Below are 19,380 nucleotides of genomic sequence, written 5' to 3'. Positions count from 1 at the left end.
GTAGGTTTATTGGAAAGGAACTGGAAAAATGAACACTAGAACTGAACTAAAAATTATAAATGAATTAAAATATATTACATAGCTGCCTTTAAAAGCATTCAACTTAGTGAAAGAATCATATCCGACCCCATAAATCATATATATTCTTGATCAGCATTAACAGAAGAATCGATCTAGCCATCTCCGACAGAAAATTAAATTTTCAAAATTTTTTCAAAATTTTTAAGGGGTTAAATCGTTAAAATTGTGAAACAAAATTTGAAAAAAAAAAATAAATTTAATATTTTAAATTGAGTATGCAGATTTGTTAATCTAATAAAAACAAGCTCGGAACTTCTTTCCGAATTGAATTTAATCCATTTATGGCTTAGTTTTGAGATTTTTAATCTTTGGTTTTTCTAAAAAATGTTCATAGAAAAGTATTATTAAATATAGACTCAAAGACTGGTATTACATTTTTAGTCATAAGCTTAAAATGAAGTGAAATAGTCATTTTCGACCCCATAAATCATATATATTCTTGATCAGCATCAAAAGGGGAATCGATCTAGCCATCTTAGACAGAAAAATAAATTTTCAAAATTTTTTCACTATTTTTAAGGGGTTAAATAGTTAAAATTGTCACAAATAAATTTGAAAAAAAATGAATTTAAAAATACTTTAAATTTAGTATGCAGATTTATTAATCTAATAAAAACTAGCTCGGAACTTCTGTCCGAATTAAAATTAATACATTTTTGGTTGAGTTATGAGTTTTTTTTTAATTTGATTTGTCGAAAAAATTGCCATATAAAAATATTGATAAATATAGATTCTAAGAATCAGAATATTTTAAGCTTAGCGATGAGTAATTTCCAATTTTATCCTTTAATTCAATTATAAACATTAAGGTTATTTAAAATATTTTAATTTAAGTGGAAAACCATAAAATAAATATAAAACAATAAGCCCTAATAATTATTTTTCAAAAGAAGTGTTTAAGAAAACTTCAGAAACTGTATTTTAGCCTTTAAGAGAATTATCTTACGGCTTTGTATTTTATAAATATTTTTAATATAAACATTCAAGATTTTATTCAGTTATTTATTATATTTTTGTATTGTTTAATATCATCTTAATTAGAATTTTTTTTATTGTTTAATATCATCTTAATTAGAAACTCATATTCTGAGTGTATTTATTTATTTTAATTTTTTTTTAAACCCACTGTTCTGATTACGCAGATATGTATATATATTTCTGATCCCAAAAATCCCTTTCTTTTGCCGCTGTTTGAACTCTCCGTCAGCCCTGCTTTCCGCCTTTTCTATGGATTCAGTTAATTAAATTCGTGTTTTTTTTTGTTGTTAGCCGTAAACAAAATTCGTTGATCGCATTTGTTTGTCCAGTTAATTAGGCGCAATCTCTGGCTCTCCCAATTCTCACTCTCAGTCTGAATCTTCCCGACAATTCTCGACCTTGTTTCAGCAATGAGCGTACTCAAAATATATATACAAAATAAAATAAATACAATAACAACAAATTAATCAACTGACAAGAGTCAAGAGCTAAAACTCGTTCGTCTGCCGATCCGATCGATTCCAACAACAATAACAACCGGCAAACAAGCAGCAAGCGGTTTTTAATAATTACATATGTTACCTGATAAGGTAAACAGAAACCCGAGCCACCCAACCACCAAACCCACCCACCCACCTACCTTTTCCATACCCCACAAACTTCCAATACACCATCACGGGGCTGAATAATAAAACTAATTCGCAATATTGTTTAACAAATTGCACTCATAAAACTCTCTGAAAGTGGGTAAATATTTGACGATACGATGGCAATATTTATGATTAGGGCAACAGGAATAGGAGGAAGAGGCGATAGTGTTGGTACTGGAATAGCTGGAATAAGTGAACACTTCCGGCTAAACGTTGGAAAGTACAAAATAAATAAAATGGATTGCTGGAAATAGTGAACACTTCCTGATAGAGTAGCAATGGAATGGATGAAATAAGTAAACACTTTCGGTTAACGTTAAAAATAAAATAAATAATAATAAATAATAATAATACAAACTAATTAAAAATATAGGAATATGACAGCTAATGTTAAAAATCATAATAATAATACTATTGAAAGAAGAGGCTATTGAAGTAGTTTGAAATAGTAAACACTTCCAGGTTGAATTTGAAAATATAAATGTATTATTTATATTGTATAACAAATGATCACAAAAATTATATAAAATATTTTACGATTAAGCTATATACATTTATCAAGAACTAAAATAGTGATTTGAAAGGAATAACTGAAAAAATGAAACCTGAAAATGGCATTTATACAAGAAATTATTTATGAATAAATAAACATAAATTAATTAGCATACTCTAAAATCAAATTTATTATTTTACAACATTTTTTCACCTTAATTCATAGTCAATATATACTGTATCTAAAGCAATCAGACTGAATCACATATAATAAAACGATTTAATATAACCGGCATAACCATTCAACATTTACGATCTACTGATAAAAATCCACTACAGTGTTGTTAAAAATAATTTCTAATCAGTTGAGAGGAGATTCTTTATTTTTGCCTGACTTTATATTAAAGATAATGGAAATAGAATGCCTTTAAATGAATTAATTTTAATTATTATTAAAAAATATATATTTTAACCGGTATAGGTTTTACTGTAAGCAATTTACAAGCCAAAGTAAAATCGGATGACAAAAAAACAGAAACTTTAATGTCTCTTTTTATAATTTATATTCCAAGCACGTAACGTGGCCAAAGTCGATATCAAAGTTGGTCAACTCTCTGAACATAATATAAATATGAGACGACTGATATAGACAACAGTTACAGACATTGTTAAAGTATAATATATATTTTTAAGATATTAAATAATCTTATAAAAACCCCTTTTAAACTTTACAATTTCATAAAGCACATTTAGCCTTCCGAATTTTGACCCTGTTCTTGTCTGTAGAATTTTCTGAGCTACATTTTAAAATTTTTTGAAAAGTTTCCTACCAACAAATAATTAAATTTTGCCTTCAAATAAATACTGTAATTTGTTTAAAACAAATTAGATTATTTTTCAAAAATGTTACATGCTCTCCAAAAAGTATGCTATGGAATTTTTGCACACAAAATGCAGCAGAAAAGCTGCAATTGCTGGTGCATTTTGGTGCTTTTGTAACCTCTTGGCTTTGCGTTTGTTTGTCTTTGCTTTGCCTTTTGCCTCTTTTTGCTTACTTTCTATCGCATGCAACAAATGCAGCCTGTGACGTCATCGGCGCCAAAATGCAAAAGCTTTTTAATGGAAACACACGCACACTCTCTCAGCAGAAGCACACTCATAAAATGAAGCTCGCGTTGCAAATGCTGCATTTGAATAGCATAGCTTATACAATTTTTATTGCAAATTTTGCTGCAGCTGTTGTGTTCGTTGTTGCTTATTTATTTATTTTTTTTGATACCCTGCATGCGACAATCATTTGGTTAAATGGGGTATATAGACTTTTTAAGTGATTCATTTTTTATAAACAAAATAATTTTATATAGCTTAAATAAATATAGTTCTTATTATTTGATTCATTTGGTATCCTTCAATTTTAGTTATATATATGTTTCAATTTCCTGTTAAATAATAATAAAAATTTAATAATCTATTTTAAATACAGAAAATCTTTTAGATACCAATTTTATATCATTTTTTTAATGCCTAATTTTAAAAGTTTTTAAATAAAAAGTAGTTTGTCTATATATGTATTGATTTTTTTAATAGTAATTAAATTTTAGCTCACAAGAAAACCGTTAAATAGGTACGATATTAACTGAAATATCTAGTATTCCTAATAGTTTCCGTATTTAAAAGAGACAAACATTTTTTGTAGAATTTTTTCCGTTATTATTAATTATCACAGGGTATTAACAGTTCGTCATAGCTTGTCCCTAATCAACCGCCACTTGTTGTTGCTGCTGCTGCTGCTGCTGCTGCAGTGCGCTAGCCGACTGGCGTGCCAGCATAAAGTGTTTGCGCTGCAGCTTTTGTTGCTATTTGCTATTTGCAATTTGCAATTTGCGCGCAGTTGGTTTTTCACGCTCAGTTTTCGTTGCGCGTCCGCTGTGAGCAGTAGTAGTTTGTTGCTATTGCAGTGCACTTTTCATACACATTTATTATCAGGACCCCCCTCCCGCCCCCTTTACCTAGGGGGTCTAGGCTCCCCCCCCCTGTGTTTTCTATCGCGTGCTATGTTTTACCGTTGCAGCTAGTTGGTGATCTTGTTAAGGGAGAAAGGCAAAGCTAAAGAGAAAGAGAGGGAAGAGAGAGAGTGGAGAGAGAGCGTGGTGAAAGAGAGAGTGCTTTGGAGGCAATGTGCTGGGCCGCCATGGCTCGGAAGGACGATCCCGTTTTCAACGTGCGCTTCGTTCAGTTTGTCGAAAGTGAACCCTGCCTGTGGAATTACACGCATCCCGGCTACAGCAAAAAGGAGGAGGTGCAGCGTGCCTGGCAGCAGGTGGCCAATGAGATCAAGGACACGGGTAATAACGGAAAGCTCTACCCCCCTTTTTTTTTTGCCGCACAAAACTCATTGCAATCGTTTCCTCTGCTTTTTTAACCGCTTCCAAATTGCGTGCTCATTTTGTATTCATCGTGTGTGTGTGTGTGGGTGTGTGTGCGTCTATGATGCAAGCTTTTGTGTGCCAGTATGTGTGTGTGTGTGAGTGTGAATGCATTTGTGATTGCAATTTTTGACGTCTCTTTTTCCTCGTTTTTCTTTTGTGTGTGTGTGTCACTATGTCGCACAGCCTTTGCTTTTGCATTTGCTTTTGCATTTTGCATTTGCTGCAGTCAATTAAGTTTTCAGCAATTGCTGCACTTGGCAAATACACTGCAAAGAAAAACGGAAAAACAAAAACAAAGTAAATAAAGTTTTTAGTGCAGACTCAAACCCATTTAAGGCTAGTGCGAGCGAGATAGATAAAGGATTGCAAGTTCTTTTGATTGTAACTTCCTTGTTTATTAAGGAATTTTAATCAAACTTTAGGAAAATGTTCCTTAATTAATAGTTAATTTATTGAAAAAGATTTTAGAATTATTTAATAAGGTTTATATTTTTTATTATTAATTAATTTGTTATTTCCAGTTCGCAATTGCCGCGAAAGATGGCGCACTATCCGCAGCAGCTTCCTGCGATCCTTGAAGCTGGCTCGCACACAAACTGGTCGCGGCAAGCGCAAGTATTACCTGTCCAAGTACCTGCAGTTCCTCATACCCTACACCAAGTCCAGGTCATGTCACAAGCAATTGACACCTGTCCTGGCCACGGCTGGAATGGTGCTCCGGAAGCCCGGAAACGGAAGTAATCCGTTTCCTTTGACAGCAGATCAGCTGGAGAATAACGGTGAGGAGGAGCAGGAGGAAGAAGAGGAGGAGACCAAAGAAAGCGAGAACGAAATGCCCCTGGATGTGCAGGTTTCCGAGGAGGAAGAGGAGGTGTTGGTCAATCATTCACGGGAGGAGCATCAGGAGCATCATCATCAGCAGGAGGATCAGCATCCTCGTGCCCCGCCCACCGCCTGTCTGCCACTGCGCCTGCAAGCCATCAAAGTGGAGCATCCACCGCATCCCCCCACCAATTCCAGTGGAAATCCTCAGCTGGACAAGATCCCAATGAGCCATCAGTCGCTGGTCACTGTGCCCGCTGCCGCTCTGGGCAGCCACATGGATTGGCAGGATCTGACGCAGTGGTTCAAGGGCAGCACTGCCATCGATAATCATCATCATCACCAGCATCAGCACCACAAGATGTCCTCAACACCACCGCCACCGCCGGCCACACCAGCACTGGGAGGACTGCCACCGGGTGCCATTCCCATGCCCATTCCCGCGCCCGATGCCGACTACTCCTTCCTGATCAGTCTGCATCCGTACCTCAAGGAGATGAGCGGCAAGCAGAATCGCCGCTTTCGCCAGAAGGTCGTCGGTCTCATTGACAATGTCCTGGACAACATTGATGTCTAGGGATTTCTAGGGGGAACCAAGAGGATACAGAGGAAAACGCTTAAAAATTGAATTATACAAACGATTGATACCCTTTAAAATTGAACATATAATACGGATTATTATCTGAATATTGTGAAAACTAAACTGGAATGCCATAGAAATCTGTTCAGGTTTAAAATTAACTGCAAAGGCATCTAAAAGTAGGCAACGAAAAATTTTAGGGTTGAAAATCATTGCAAAATGTGCATCTTTTGAAGGCCTAAAATTAAAATCTGTTTAAAAAATTCAATCATTTCTATGGTAATATTGATTCATAAAAAAAATAATAATTAATTTGATAAGTAAATATTTGCTTACATACAGTGGCCACCTTTTTTTTTTGTTTTGATAATTCAATATACATTAATGCTTTTGTAATCTATTTTTTATGAAATATATTTTTAAATAGTATTCATTAATGTGCAAAACAAATTATACAAACTTTCCTCGGTGAAAAAAACGAGAACAATTTACAAAGCAAGGAAAACCACACCCAGAATAATGCCAACAGTGCCCATTTGTTAAATGTATGTGTAGAATGTAAATTTGTATTGTGCTATTTGTTGTTGTTGAACAAACAAAATCAATTATTTGTTAAATGTAAAATAAAATGATAAAAAAATTAAGTTGCAAGCTTAATTATTTAAATGATTATGTCTTAACAATGTTTAATCTAGTTAATCTTTCTATAAGCTTTTCGAATTAATGGTTGATAAATCATTTTATTATTTATAAATTAAAAAATGTATAGTTTCTTATTTATTTTATGTTTTTTTCACCCATATCTATATTCAATTACCTTAAATTTAAACCTATTATTCAAATATTCGAGGTTTTTGCTGTCCATTTATTTAAATTTGTTTGATTGGCTTAATTCTCGGATTATTTGAATTGAAATTTGAATTGTATCCCTCCAAAAGCATTATTCTGGCTGTTTTCTAGCGGTCATTGCTAGCTTTTTCCCGCTGTCAGCTCGTGTTATCGATAGGCAATCGGCGCACAGCTGATGTCCGATAGACAACGACGAACTTTCCAGCATTTTGTTGTTGCGGCTATCCCTGTTGTTGCTGTTGTTGCAAACGTGAAATAAAAAAAGGAAAACAGTCACACGGAATACTAAATAGCAATATGGAATAATTATATTATCGCTGGCAGCAGGAAAACGAGTTAAATGTGTCAATAATTGCACCCAAATACACATGCAACTTCGCGGTTGGGTGAGTCTCAGTGAGTGGTTGCCATGTGCTCCGCGTGCTTGCTTGCGTGTGCGTGTATGTGTGAGTGAGTGCTCGTTGGGTTTTTAATTCATTTTGCGCTTCTTTTTAGTGCTTTTTTTGTTATTGTTGTTGCTGTTGCCATTTTAGCTTATTTTTTCGATACGAACGTGATGTAATTTCGGCTAGCGCTGATAAGCCAAGTCAGTTGAACAGCGACCGCTGTGGCAGTAAGCAGCGTTTAATTACAAACCTTAACTTTGATTTTTGCCCCCCAAAAAAGGTTACATAAAACCAACACACGAAACGCAGACGCACACGACCTCCTGCATTTATTCGGAGATTCATTTTGGGTGAAAGTTCCCATACGGTCGAGTTTTTCAGTGATTAATTGTACATTTTTCTTTCCCCTTTGCAGCGTGTGACGTCTTCGACGCTGCTTCTGCTGGCCCGGACCCGGCCACGCTCCCCGCACCGTAACAGTCGCCGCTACCTCATCCCAATGAGCACAATGAATCAATGCCAACGCCAGCTAACCAGCCAACCAGCAGCAGTTGTTGTCCCACCGAAGAAAACGCCACAGTTGTTTGCTCTCAAAAAGAGGAGAATGTCGGGCACAAATCCAGAGAATCCCTCGAATGGACAGGGAGAGGAGCATCCTCAGCACCATTCCAGAACGCTGCAGGCCGAGGACCGGCAGCGTATCGAGGAGCGTCAACGACAGGCCTTTGAGTTCTTCTCGCAGACCCTGCAAATCTATGGCGTGGAGGAGTTAATCTTTTGCTTTAACGGCGGCAAGGATTGCACCGTGCTGCTGGACCTGTTGATGCGTTACCTGCGCCAGGAGGGCATCTCCAGCAGTGACATTCCCATGCTGTACATCAAGTCCGGTGATTCGTTTGTCGAAATTGATGATTTTGTAGAGCGTTGCGTGACCAGTTACCGGGTGAAGCTGGTGGAGTACGAGGGATCACTGAAGGAGGCACTCACCCATATGGCAGCTGATATGCCACGCATTCGGGCGGTATTTGTGGGCAGCAGGAATACGGATCCATATTGCCAAAATCTGGCACCCATGCAGGTGAATATGAAGTAATTAGGGATGTTTAGAGAGAGATAAAGTTAGATAGGATGTATTGGTAGCAATATAGTATTCAATATCATATAGAAAGTATTTTAAATGTATCTAAACATGTACGAGAAATGTTATTTTGTTTCTTTCGAATGTATTTTTGTATATATCTCAAACAGAATATTCATTTATATTCAGAAAAAAGTGTATTAAGCATGTATTTATTCAGATCATGTCATATTTAAGACACTAAGTAGCTTTAAATTTATTTTTTGAGTTCCTAAGAAGCTTTTTATTAATCCCAGGCATGTTCTTTCACTTTCTTTATCAATTATAAGTAAATAATACATTTTTTATAAGTAAAGAGGGGCACTTTAAGCCCACTAATCAAAGGCATATCTCTATGAATCAATGTCCAATCATGAAAATAACATTTCTTATGCTTTATAATTATCATACTGATATTGTTTTTTGAAATGTCACGTTGGTAGGCCGCAGATAAGAGCTTATTATACGGAAATGGTTTTATTTTGATTATGTAACCAAGCTTAAGTGGTTATAAGACTCGATTACAACTATGTAAACCTTTACTCTCTTCATTTACCAACTGAAAATAAGCTTACTATATTTGATATATGAAAATTTAACCTTTCTTATTGATAATTTATGTCTAGAGTACTCTTATTTACTATATCTCTCTCACTCTTTGTCAATTTGCAGCCCACGGACAACGACTGGCCACCGATGATGCGTTTGAATCCGCTGCTGGAGTGGACCTATCACGACGTCTGGCATTATATCCATCTGAACAATGTGCCCTATTGCAGCCTGTACGATAAGGGCTATACCTCCGTTGGTAATCGCTCCAATACAATTCCCAATCCGCATCTGATACGTCCGCAATGCAACAACTGTGATTGCAATACCGCCAGCGACTGTGATTGGGCCGAATCGGGTGGCTATAGGCCCGCCTGGGAACTGGAGGATCCCACCCTGGAGCGTGCCGGCCGCCTGCCCAGGAAGTAAAAAAAAAGAGTCTGTGAAATCTCCTCCAGAAATTAACCAACTTAACTAAAATCCCTTGTGCCTGTCGCGTGGCTGTAGTGTAATTGCTTGTATAGCTTAAATTCTAGTTAGTCACAAATTTTGTATATATACGTACTATATAGAAGGTTTTATATGTTGGAAAACAGTGCTTAAATTCGTGAAATACTAAGATGTAATTTTGTTATTCCTTACTCTGTACTTAAGTGCACTATAATTTAATTAAATTAACTGTTAATTTCATCATTTACATGTAATATTAACGTATCCCAAATATGCAACGATTGTGGAAACGGAATATGAATTAATTCATTACTCAAAATGTGAACAACAAGTACGTAAATATTTACAATTTCTTATTTTTTTATAATACTATCTAATTTGTATTGTATTGAAGGTACAACAAAGCCTTTTTGGGAGATTTTTTTTTTTTATATTTTGTTTGAAACCAACAAAAATTATTTATAATAAAAATATTGAATGAAAAGTGAACTCAATTTTTTTATTAAAGGTATGTTTTATTACCTTGCCTTTAATTACTAAAAGAAATATATAATATTAAATATTTATGAAGGAAAATTAAAGTATTCATTTTATTATATTAAATATATAAATAAATATTTTTGTATATAATTTTAATTTCCGCGCCTAAATTTGAATTCTGAAAGCTTTTTAATGTTTGTTTTAGATTTGATTTTTTAGGTTAAGAAATGTTTTTTTCTGTAATACTTTATTTCTTTTCAATTTATTTATTTTATTTCTCTTTTGCAGACATGTCTAAATTTGCTCGGCTGTTGATGCTGATCAAGAATATGTATGACCAAAATTATTATATCCCGGAAAGCTTTTAAAAGTCAGCTATAAAAAGCTCCGAAATAATCGACTTTGAAAAGTAGCCAAAAACCGTCGGTGTGGCATCACTGGCCGGCCTAAACAGCTGATTTTGCCGCTTGCACGAAAAGAGAAGAAGCAACAAGAAAAAACACCGGTCACTTTTCTCGTAACATTTTCAATCGCTCTCGACAAGATTCCGTGCTTTACGTAACCCACCAAGCAAACGACGGAGGCTGATCTCAGCGAAGACATCATCTGGCAGGCAGCGGCGCTCTCGAGTTTCGAGTGATTCACCCACGCTCGCAGCGGCGTGCAGAAACCGGAACATAACGCAATGTCGCGATCCGCTCAAGACATAGCAGCGCTGCTGCGCGGCCTGCGTCTGGTGGCGGAGGCATGTGGGCGCGATCAGCTCGCCCACGGTCGTCACCTATGGAGCAATTCGAGCATACGCGACCTGATCGTTGAGAATGCCACACAGACGGCGGATTCGTTGCGCAAAACTGGCCAAAATCCCACCGAGGAGCTAAAGAGACTGCAGCAGGCGGTTGTGGAAACGGGAGAGCGTGGCTACGTTGTGGCCAAGGGATTGTGTTCACTGCTGGAGACTCAAGTGAAGATGTCGCAACGTGAAGAAAGCTCTGCTTCGGCACAGAAAACATCAACATCAACATCATCATCATCATCAGCGTCAGCGTCAGCACCACCGCCAGCGGGAACACCTGGCGTTCGTTCTGATTGGGATGCTGCCAACTTGGATATATCCTCCATAACGCTGCAGGAGTTCGAGGAGATCTTGCAGCGACGCCACAAGGATCGCACTGTTAGCCTGCGTACGCCTGCAACCAAAACCAGTCAGAGTCAAGCCCAGAAGAGTCCAGAGGAAGCTCCCAAGGAGTCGCTAAAGAAACCCAGCGAGGGACTCATCGATCAGGACACACAGTATGTGGATAATGTATTGCGCTTTGTGGCCGGCGCCCAGCCTAAGACCAAGGAGAATGCCGCCAGCGTCGCTGGAGCTCAACCAGAAGCCATCGATGTGCCCGAACTGAGCAAGGTGGCCAAGCAGCGTAAGGTACCCTCATCTCGCCTGGGACGCATGGCCTCCTTTGGCGGCCTATTCGCTGGCCTGGGCATTGGCACCCTCAACGAGCTGACCAAAGGAGCCCTGGGATTGGGCGGCTCCACCAGCATGCGCGAGGCGCTCCTCAGTCCCGCCAATGCCGAACGCATTGTGGATACACTCTGTAAAGTACGTGGAGCTGCTCTCAAGATTGGACAAATACTGAGCATTCAGGATTCGAGTGTGGTGTCACCGCAGCTGGCCAAGGCCTTTGAGCGTGTACGACAGGCTGCGGACTATATGCCCGACTGGCAGGTGGAACGTGTAATGAACACACAGCTGGGACCTGAGTGGCGTCAGCGTTTGAGTCGCTTCGAGGATAAACCCTTTGCCGCTGCCTCAATTGGACAAGTGCATCGTGCCACTCTTGCTGCCAATGGCATGAATGTGGCCATTAAAATCCAATATCCCGGCGTGGCCCAGAGCATTGAGAGTGATATCGACAATCTGGTGGGTATGCTCAAGGTGTGGGATGTCTTCCCCCAAGGATTCTTCATCGACAACGTAGTGCGTGTGGCCAAAAGGGAGCTGCAGTGGGAAGTGGACTACGATCGAGAGGCGGAATATACAGAGAAGTTCCGTGAGATGATCTCACCCTATCCGGAGTACTATGTGCCGCAGGTGGTGCGTGAGTTGACCACATCGAGTGTACTCACCACCGAACTGGTGCCGGGCGTTCCCCTTGACAAGTGCTTCGACCTCAGGTGAGTGCAAGGCCTTTGTTACAATTAATATTTATTTATTTAATAAGATATATTTTCTTAACCCCTGCTGCAGCTACGAGCATCGCTCTCACATTGCTGCCTCTGTGCTGAAGCTTTGCCTGCGGGAACTCTTCGAGATTGAGTGCATGCAAACGGATCCAAATTGGTCCAACTTCCTCTACGATGCTCCCAGCCGCCGTCTCATGCTGATTGACTTCGGTTCAACGCGGTTTTATCGTCACGAATTCATCCGGAATTATCGCCAGGTGATTATGAGCGCTGCGGATGACAACAGGCAGGGCGTCCTGGAGATGTCACGCCAAATGGGATTCCTTACCGGCTACGAGACAAAGCAAATGGAGCAGGCTCATGTGGATGCGGTTATGATTCTGGGCGAGATCTTCCGGTATGATGGTGAGTTTGATTTTGGTAAGCAAAATACCACCGAAAGGCTGGCCGCCTTGGTGCCCACCATGGTGGCACATCGTCTGTGTCCACCGCCCGAGGAGATTTACTCCATACATAGGAAGCTATCGGGTATATTTCTACTTTGCGCCAGATTAAATGTGCGTCTTAATTGTGTGCCCTTCTACAAGGACATTGTGCTGGGTAAATTCAAGGACTAACTTTTGATGGGGGAGTGGGAATTTTGCTGAATAATGTTATTTCATAATTATTTTCTTGTTACGTTATAAAAAAAAAATAAATCGTAAACGATGTAATGCTTAGTGCCTTGTAAACATAAATATAAAATAAAAATTATTAGATAAAAAACAGTTAACAAATGTAAACACGTTTAAACAAGACCAAAAGCCTGTAAATATAAAAAGATTATTATCATTTGCATATTTGAACTATTTGCAAAAAAAAAAAAATTAACTTCAAATGAATTAACAGGAAAATTCTCCTATAATGATATTTAAACTTAATGGTAACAGAATAAATAGGTTCAAAATGAACACAAATAAAACAAAAATAAACACAGAAAATATATAAATGAGACGATGTTGTTGACCTGTGGACTCCTGACGAGAAACTGAATATATTTTCCCTATTATATTTAATTTATATTTTTTCTAGAACTGCTCCATTATCGATAATGCAATCGAAATTATCGATATTCTGTAGTTCGAAGATTATCGTTATTTTATAGTTCGATATTTAGACTAAATGGTATTATTTTGTTTTTCCTTTAGTAGGCCTTGAAAAAATTGGCATTATGTTAAGAAAATTGATTAAATCTGCATTAAATTTCTTTCTTGTTGCTATAAAATATTAACCAGAGCACTAAAATTGTTGAAAAAGTACCTCGTGATGTCTCGCAGTGAAAGCCAAAGGACTAATTATCCTGGAAGTAATCAGTGGAAGGCTGGAAGCTGAAGGGAAGAAGGGTATCAAGATTCCTCAAGAACCAGGACTATTTACTCACAAAAATCAGTTAAGTGAAGCCTTTTGAGTTATTTATTTTATTTTTTTCTATTAAAATTAAGCACCATTGGAATTGTAACAAGTCTTGGATTTGTAAAGATGACTAAGCATTTTCTATAGAGAATGTTTTCCCTTATTGAAATTGAAATTATTAAATTGAATCCTTAATATGTTTCTTAAAAAACCAAAGCCAAAAGATTCATTTTAGCCGCCTTAAGCATAATCCAGAAATTGAATTTATTTCAATTAAAGTTCTGTCTTGCCTTGGCACTGACATTTGACACTGAATAAGGTCGACGAAAGGAGCAAGGTCAAAGGCAACGAATTACACAGGATATTGAAAGTCAAGTTCATATTTAATTTCCGGATTTCTTTTCTATCTCTCTACAAAGCTTCAAACTACTTGCAGTCAATTGCAGAAATGTAATTTATTTAATAGATAATGTTCTTTTTTTCGCTGAGAGCATCCTGTACAGGTGTAACGTGGAAATATAGATGAAAATGTTTTTGCATATATTAAAGGAAAGAAGTATATGTGCATTTATAAATTTTCTATTTTTTTATATACCCTTTCAGGGCATTATACTTTTAGTTGAAAGCTTCTAACGATGTGAAGGAGTCATTTCCGACCCTATAAAGCATATATATTCTTGATCAGCATCAACAGGGAAATTTAGCCATTTCCGGCAGAAAAATAAATTAAAAAATTTGTCCAAATTTTGTAAGGGGTGACATCGATAAAATTGTCAAAAAAAAATTATAAAAAAATGAACTTTTTAATATTTTAAATTGAGTATGTAGATTTATTAACCTTATCAAAACTAGCACGAATCTTTTTTCCGAATTAAAATTAAGGCATTTTTGGCTAAGTTATGAGTTTTTAAAATAAAAAAATTCAAATATCCCGCTTTCCGCAATTCTCAATCTGTTTCCGCCAAAAACGCCATTGTTTTTAAATTTTTACATGAGGATTTTACCCCATGTATCTGCAAACGTGTAAAATTGCTTTATAGACTTGTAACATTTAAAATTTAAAAAAAAAAGCTTTGAAATTCAGGGTGACCAAAACAAAAATATTAAACCAAAAAATATCGCAACGTTGATATATAGGCAAACTTAATATCGATATATCAACGATCGACTGCCAACAAGAGGGAATTCTGTTAATGAGAGCAGGTCTGTTAATGCATTTTACTTCCTACATGTTAATTCTACATGTATCTGTAAACGTGAGAAATGTTAAACAACAGCTTCTGGATACAGGGTGACCCGAAACAAATAATACAAAAAAAATAACAAAAAAGTAATTTAATATTTCGGTATTTTGACGACTCGTCACCCGTGTGCACCCTGAATAGAGTTCAGTTAACTAACATCTACCCGTCAGCCAAAGAGCGACAAGAGAGCGGCCATGTTACGAACTTACATTCGACTTGAGAATTCGACCCCATGTTAAAGAGTTCTACCCCAAAAGTGAGAATTCGACCCCATGTATCTTTAAACATGTAGAACGGCACTGTAAACGTGTCAGATGTAGAATGTTAAGCAGAGCTCCGGATTTCAGAGTGACCAAAGTAAAAATACCAAAAAATATCGCAAGATCGGCACTTGTGCTTTTGATATTTTGAAAAACTTTCAGCAACCACACTCGTTGGCGGCGAATATCGGGATCGAACGAAGAAGAAAAACAAAAGACGCAGCGAAATAACAAACCCCAGGCGCAGAACGTTAAAAAACATCGAAAGTAAATGACTAGCAAAATCGGGAATGTTAAATTAAACGCGGATGTGAATTAGTTTAAGTGCAATAGTCCAGTGATCGCGATTAAAAGCGTGCTATCAATACAGTTATTCCTATGGCCGTTCAATACAGTTATTTTTTTGCATATTTTTTTGTACGCATATAAATTAATTAAATGATAGTTAATTCGCTGTGCTAGCTGAACATTTACCCGCATCTAAACATATTATTAAATTATTTTGGATTATTTGCTATAATCAATTGACTTGTTGTGCGTGTGTGTCTTATTTAATATTTTTTTTCGTGTTGCGTTATTTTTGTTGTAGAGTGCAATTGCCTGTGCGGGGGAAAGAGAGCAGTGCCCGTTGTCTGTGTGTGGTTGTGAGGAAGTTATAGTTTAATGTTTTAGCTTCAATTGTCGAGCAACAACAACAACAACGAAAGAAGAAAATAAATAAAATTAAAAGCAGCAGCAGCAGCACTAACATCAGCCGCAGCGGCAGCGACAGCAACAACAAGAACAACAACATGACGATGCTGATTGATGTCACACACACACACGCATACGCACGCACCCAAGGAGAATAAAGTAAGTAGAGTAAAGTAGCTGACAATCCAATTGGATTTGCATGGCGAAGATTTAGAAGAGAAGCGCAGCAAAACGGGAGAAGAGCAAAGCGGAGAGCTTTCTGCCCGAGTTTATCAATGAAAGTGAACTTTTTTTCAGTGGGAGTTGTTCATTTTTTCCAATGTGCTAGGGGCAGGGGGGCCACAAGGGGTCAAAAGTTCGCCATTTGCATCGCACACCTGTTCTCGTTTCGTTTTGATATTTCTATTTTATTTCAAGTATTTAATTGGTACAATTATTGAGTTTAAGTTCTTTAAAAGCTTTGATTGTTCTTACAGAAGATTAATAGAAAAACAAGAAAGGAAACCAAACTTTTTATACCCTACCTTATATTAATTAACCCACAAAAAGTTTACATTTTAATTTCAAGAGATTTTCTTGCAAGGGAATAATTACGCATTTTTTAAATCAAAATTTTGCTCTAAATATTTAGTAAGAAGTAACCCCTCTTTACCGTAATTCAAGCTACGCCAGTGGCTTTGTGGTGCATTAGAGGTGCTCCCTGATTGAGGAGGGGATGCTGCGCATGGAAAGAGGGAAGAGGAGGGGACCATGGAAAAAATAGAAAGAAGAAGTAATGGGGAATAATGAGCGGGAATAATAATGATAACAAAATTCTGGGAAGTCGGATAGCCTGACCTTTGTTATCCAACCAGAGAAACCCAATTGAGTGTTGTGTGTTTTTACTAATCGAAACTTTCTAGGAAAATAAATTTATTTTAGATTTTATGCAAATAATTCAAAGGGAAAGCAAATTCCAATTAAGAACTTGGTAAAATCAGAACAAATCAGTAAAAGAGTTGTTTTTCAGAGCACAATATGTAGTTATAAATTAATAAATAAATAAGTAATAAATGAATTGACTTCTATGCAATCATATTTACTTATTTATTTCTTTATTTTGTTGTTTGTTGTCGCTATTTGTTATTGTTTTGTGGCTGCTATCACAAAGCACGTTGGAAATGTCTTAAAAATACATATATATATGTATGTATTGGATGAATAAACTGTTCCAAATTCATATGTATCGATGCGGGGCTATGTGCGTATATATTTATATATATATATATGTATATATATATATATGAGCATATATATATGTTTGTACGTATATATAACGAGAAATGCCGTTGCCAGCAGCCGCAGCAGCAGAAGCTACAGCAACAGCAACAACAACAACGTACAAGAAACCTTTTGATAATCATATCACGCAGAGTCCACTGATAATTCGCATTGTATTTGTTTTGCTATTGTTGTTGTTGTTATTGTGGTGGTGCTGCTTTATCAGCAAGCACTCTCTCTCTCTCTCTCGGTGTGTGCGCCCTCGCTCTTAATCTCTTAAGCTCTCTCTCTCTCTTACGCTGGACGATCAACGATCAACGGTGGGCACTCTCTTTCGCACAATAATATTAAATAAATAAAAGCGGACATATAATATATAAATATATATATCAATTTCGACTACAGTAGTGCCACTCTATCGGGCATTTTCTAATATATTTATTTTCTAGTTTTCCATTAAAATTGATCTCGGGATAGCTTATAGTTTTATTATTTTTTCCTTGTCCAGAGCATTATATTTTGCCGTTATCTCCGATCGGCCGGACTAATGGAAAGTTTCCAGACTGTGTGTGTTTACATCGTGGCTGGAAAGTATAGAAGCAGGAGGGCGGGAATATTATGATTTTTAGATCAAGCTGAAAATCGAGAATTCAGAAACTTGAAGCTCTCTTCGATTGTTTATCGGACTGTTAATACGATATAATCGTTATCTATTTGAAAAACGATGCCGATTGGAAATTTGAACATAGCTTTTTATTGTTTACAAGTAATTTAAACGAAAGAATTGAGAAACCTGGGAACTTGCCTTGATTATTAATTGACTGTTTATTCGATATTATTGCAAACTCATAAGTTTAGGAAATTCGAAGATATAAAATAATGAAATTTTAAACTCACCTCGATTATTTATCGCCTGATAATTTGATACCTAGCCTTATCTATTTGCAAACCCATTCCCTTGGGAAAGTTCGCTTTTATTGTATACAATTTTATTTAATTCAGTAACTCTATGATTATTTATTGTCATTGAATTCGAACTATATAGGCTTATATAGATAATTCTGCTGATGTTGTTGTTCTCTTGGATCCCACGGGAATCGGTTATTGTTTATAAAGATCGGGTTCACTTTGATGTTTGTTTATTTTGTGGATTGCCGCCAAAGAACTTTGAGGGAAACTGTGAGATTAGGCTTCAATGGAAATCGAAGATCAGCTTTTATTGTTTATAGATTTGTTTATACGCTTAGGCTTGTGGTTCTCAGGGAAATTTAAGATCTCTTAGCTTTTTTTTGCCGGCAAATAAATAAAGTTTTTGGAGGCACTCCGCCGCCTTGTTTATGCTTAATAATTCAATTATAAGAATAATAAGGCAATCATTCATAAACAAATTGAGGAAACGGGAGGAATTATTTAAAATTAAGGAAATAAACCATTGTTTACACTTGCTATTTACCACAATTAGTAGGGGAACTTAAAGGAAAATTTAAGATCTTTCACAAAGTCTGCATATTTACATATATTACTTAATTTTTGTCCATAATTAATTCTTTTGAGTCTAAATACCTCTTGAAAACATGCTGGAAATTATTATATATTCATGGCTAAGCTTTACTTAAATCCATCTGTTTACCGCTCCTAAAATTAACTGCAAAGGATAAGAACTGAACAAAAAAACCAAAGGAAATAATAATAATAAGCAAAGAATACAACAAAAAAGAGAAGGAAAAAAAAGTGATTCGAAACTATTGTGTAATTTACATTAACGAGCGGATGTCGTTGGCTTCTACTATATAATGAACCAATTACCCAGTTTGTCTCTTGATTCGATTGCTCTGCAACCGCACAGATACACAGATACAGATACAGAGATACAGATACAGAGATACAGGTACAGAGCACTGAGAGCTGCTGCTGTATCTGTATCTGAATCTCTGGATTCGTATCTGTATCTGTGCTGGTCTCGGTTCTATACGATTCTGTACTGTTTAGTGCTTTTCGCAAAGTGACTGAACGAGATTTTTGTGTGGCCGCCAGTGGATGCTGCTCTTCCAATTCCGATTCCAATTCCAATTCCATTTCATTCATGTTGAAGACACCCACTTGAATGATTATGAGGCACTGCAGATGCTCGCTGTGAGATACAGCTACAGCTATAGCCCCAGATACAGATATACAGATACAGATACGGAATTCAGAACTCATATTTGGCCATCGTCAAGTGACGCTTCCGCATTTGCCGGTCGGTCGGTCACCCACGTGCCAAATGCTTCAAGATACGCCATAAATTCCATTCAATTCATATTCCATATACCAGAATCCATATATATACTTGATTCCAGATTCCAAATCTTAGATCTCTAAAAAATAAGCGATCATTGCTCGTCAAGTGGCTGCGAAGAATGCGATTTGCGGGCAACTTCAATCGGTTTTATTAATGTTGTTTTATGTACTTCATATATACATATAAATGCAGAACCTGCA

General features: G+C 36.8%; 4 protein-coding genes across 6 annotated transcripts in view; all 4 read left to right on the top strand.

Moving 5' to 3' along the window:
* The first annotated feature begins 3,974 nt into the window (after positions 1 to 3,974).
* LOC110180343 (uncharacterized) lies at positions 3,975 to 6,808 on the top strand. Its single transcript, XM_020948005.2, has 2 exons — positions 3,975 to 4,546; positions 5,152 to 6,808. Exons 1-2 carry the CDS (start codon positions 4,378 to 4,380, stop codon positions 6,027 to 6,029), a joined length of 1,047 nt encoding a protein of 348 aa, XP_020803664.2. The 5' UTR covers positions 3,975 to 4,377; the 3' UTR covers positions 6,030 to 6,808.
* A 257-nt stretch (positions 6,809 to 7,065) lies between these two features.
* Flad1 (Flavin adenine dinucleotide synthetase 1) lies at positions 7,066 to 9,872 on the top strand. Of its 3 annotated transcripts, none has more exons than XM_020947985.2 (3): positions 7,066 to 7,267; positions 7,683 to 8,345; positions 9,057 to 9,872. In XM_020947985.2, exons 1-3 carry the CDS (start codon positions 7,250 to 7,252, stop codon positions 9,360 to 9,362), a joined length of 987 nt encoding a protein of 328 aa, XP_020803644.2. In that variant the 5' UTR covers positions 7,066 to 7,249; the 3' UTR covers positions 9,363 to 9,872. The 3 variants fall into 3 exon arrangements, with proteins under 3 accessions (XP_020803644.2, XP_020803645.2, XP_020803646.2); XM_020947986.2 differs by having other exon boundaries at positions 7,085 to 7,277; XM_020947987.2 differs by having other exon boundaries at positions 7,174 to 7,617.
* Coq8 (ubiquinone biosynthesis protein COQ8, mitochondrial) lies at positions 9,581 to 13,038 on the top strand. The gene is made up of 3 exons (XM_020947984.2): positions 9,581 to 9,714; positions 10,152 to 12,041; positions 12,115 to 13,038. The coding sequence occupies exons 2-3, from the start codon at positions 10,549 to 10,551 to the stop codon at positions 12,665 to 12,667; spliced, it is 2,046 nt and encodes a 681-aa protein (XP_020803643.2). The 5' UTR covers positions 9,581 to 9,714; positions 10,152 to 10,548; the 3' UTR covers positions 12,668 to 13,038.
* Positions 13,039 to 14,759: 1,721 nt separating this feature from the next.
* Pde9 (phosphodiesterase 9) overlaps positions 14,760 to 19,380 on the top strand; it is a 174,248-nt gene continuing 169,627 nt past the window's right edge. Inside the window, exon 1 of the mRNA XM_086835313.1 lies at positions 14,760 to 15,798. The gene's annotated coding sequence lies outside the window, so the exon portion shown is untranslated. The remainder of the gene's footprint in view (positions 15,799 to 19,380) is intronic.

This window comes from Drosophila serrata, unplaced genomic scaffold (genome assembly GCF_035046125.1).
Source record: "Drosophila serrata isolate PLE 108 unplaced genomic scaffold, ASM3504612v1 contig_276, whole genome shotgun sequence".
Taxonomy (NCBI): Eukaryota; Metazoa; Arthropoda; class Insecta; order Diptera; family Drosophilidae; genus Drosophila; species Drosophila serrata.
This window is presented reverse-complemented; position numbering and strand designations above follow the sequence as displayed.

Bases quoted from the DNA above. Each gene is read 5' to 3' on its own strand.
- LOC110180343 (XM_020948005.2), top strand. From the start codon at position 4,378: ATGTGCTGGGCCGCCATGGCTCGGAAGGACGATCCCGTTTTCAACGTG. The intron at 4,547-5,151 runs GTAATAACGGAA...TGTTATTTCCAG, and splicing joins CAATGAGATCAAGGACACGG to TTCGCAATTGCCGCGAAAGA.
- Flad1 (XM_020947985.2), top strand. The intron at 8,346-9,056 runs GTGAATATGAAG...GTCAATTTGCAG, and splicing joins AAAATCTGGCACCCATGCAG to CCCACGGACAACGACTGGCC.
- Coq8 (XM_020947984.2), top strand. From the start codon at position 10,549: ATGTCGCGATCCGCTCAAGACATAGCAGCGCTGCTGCGCGGCCTGCGT. The intron at 12,042-12,114 runs GTGAGTGCAAGG...CCCCTGCTGCAG, and splicing joins GACAAGTGCTTCGACCTCAG to CTACGAGCATCGCTCTCACA.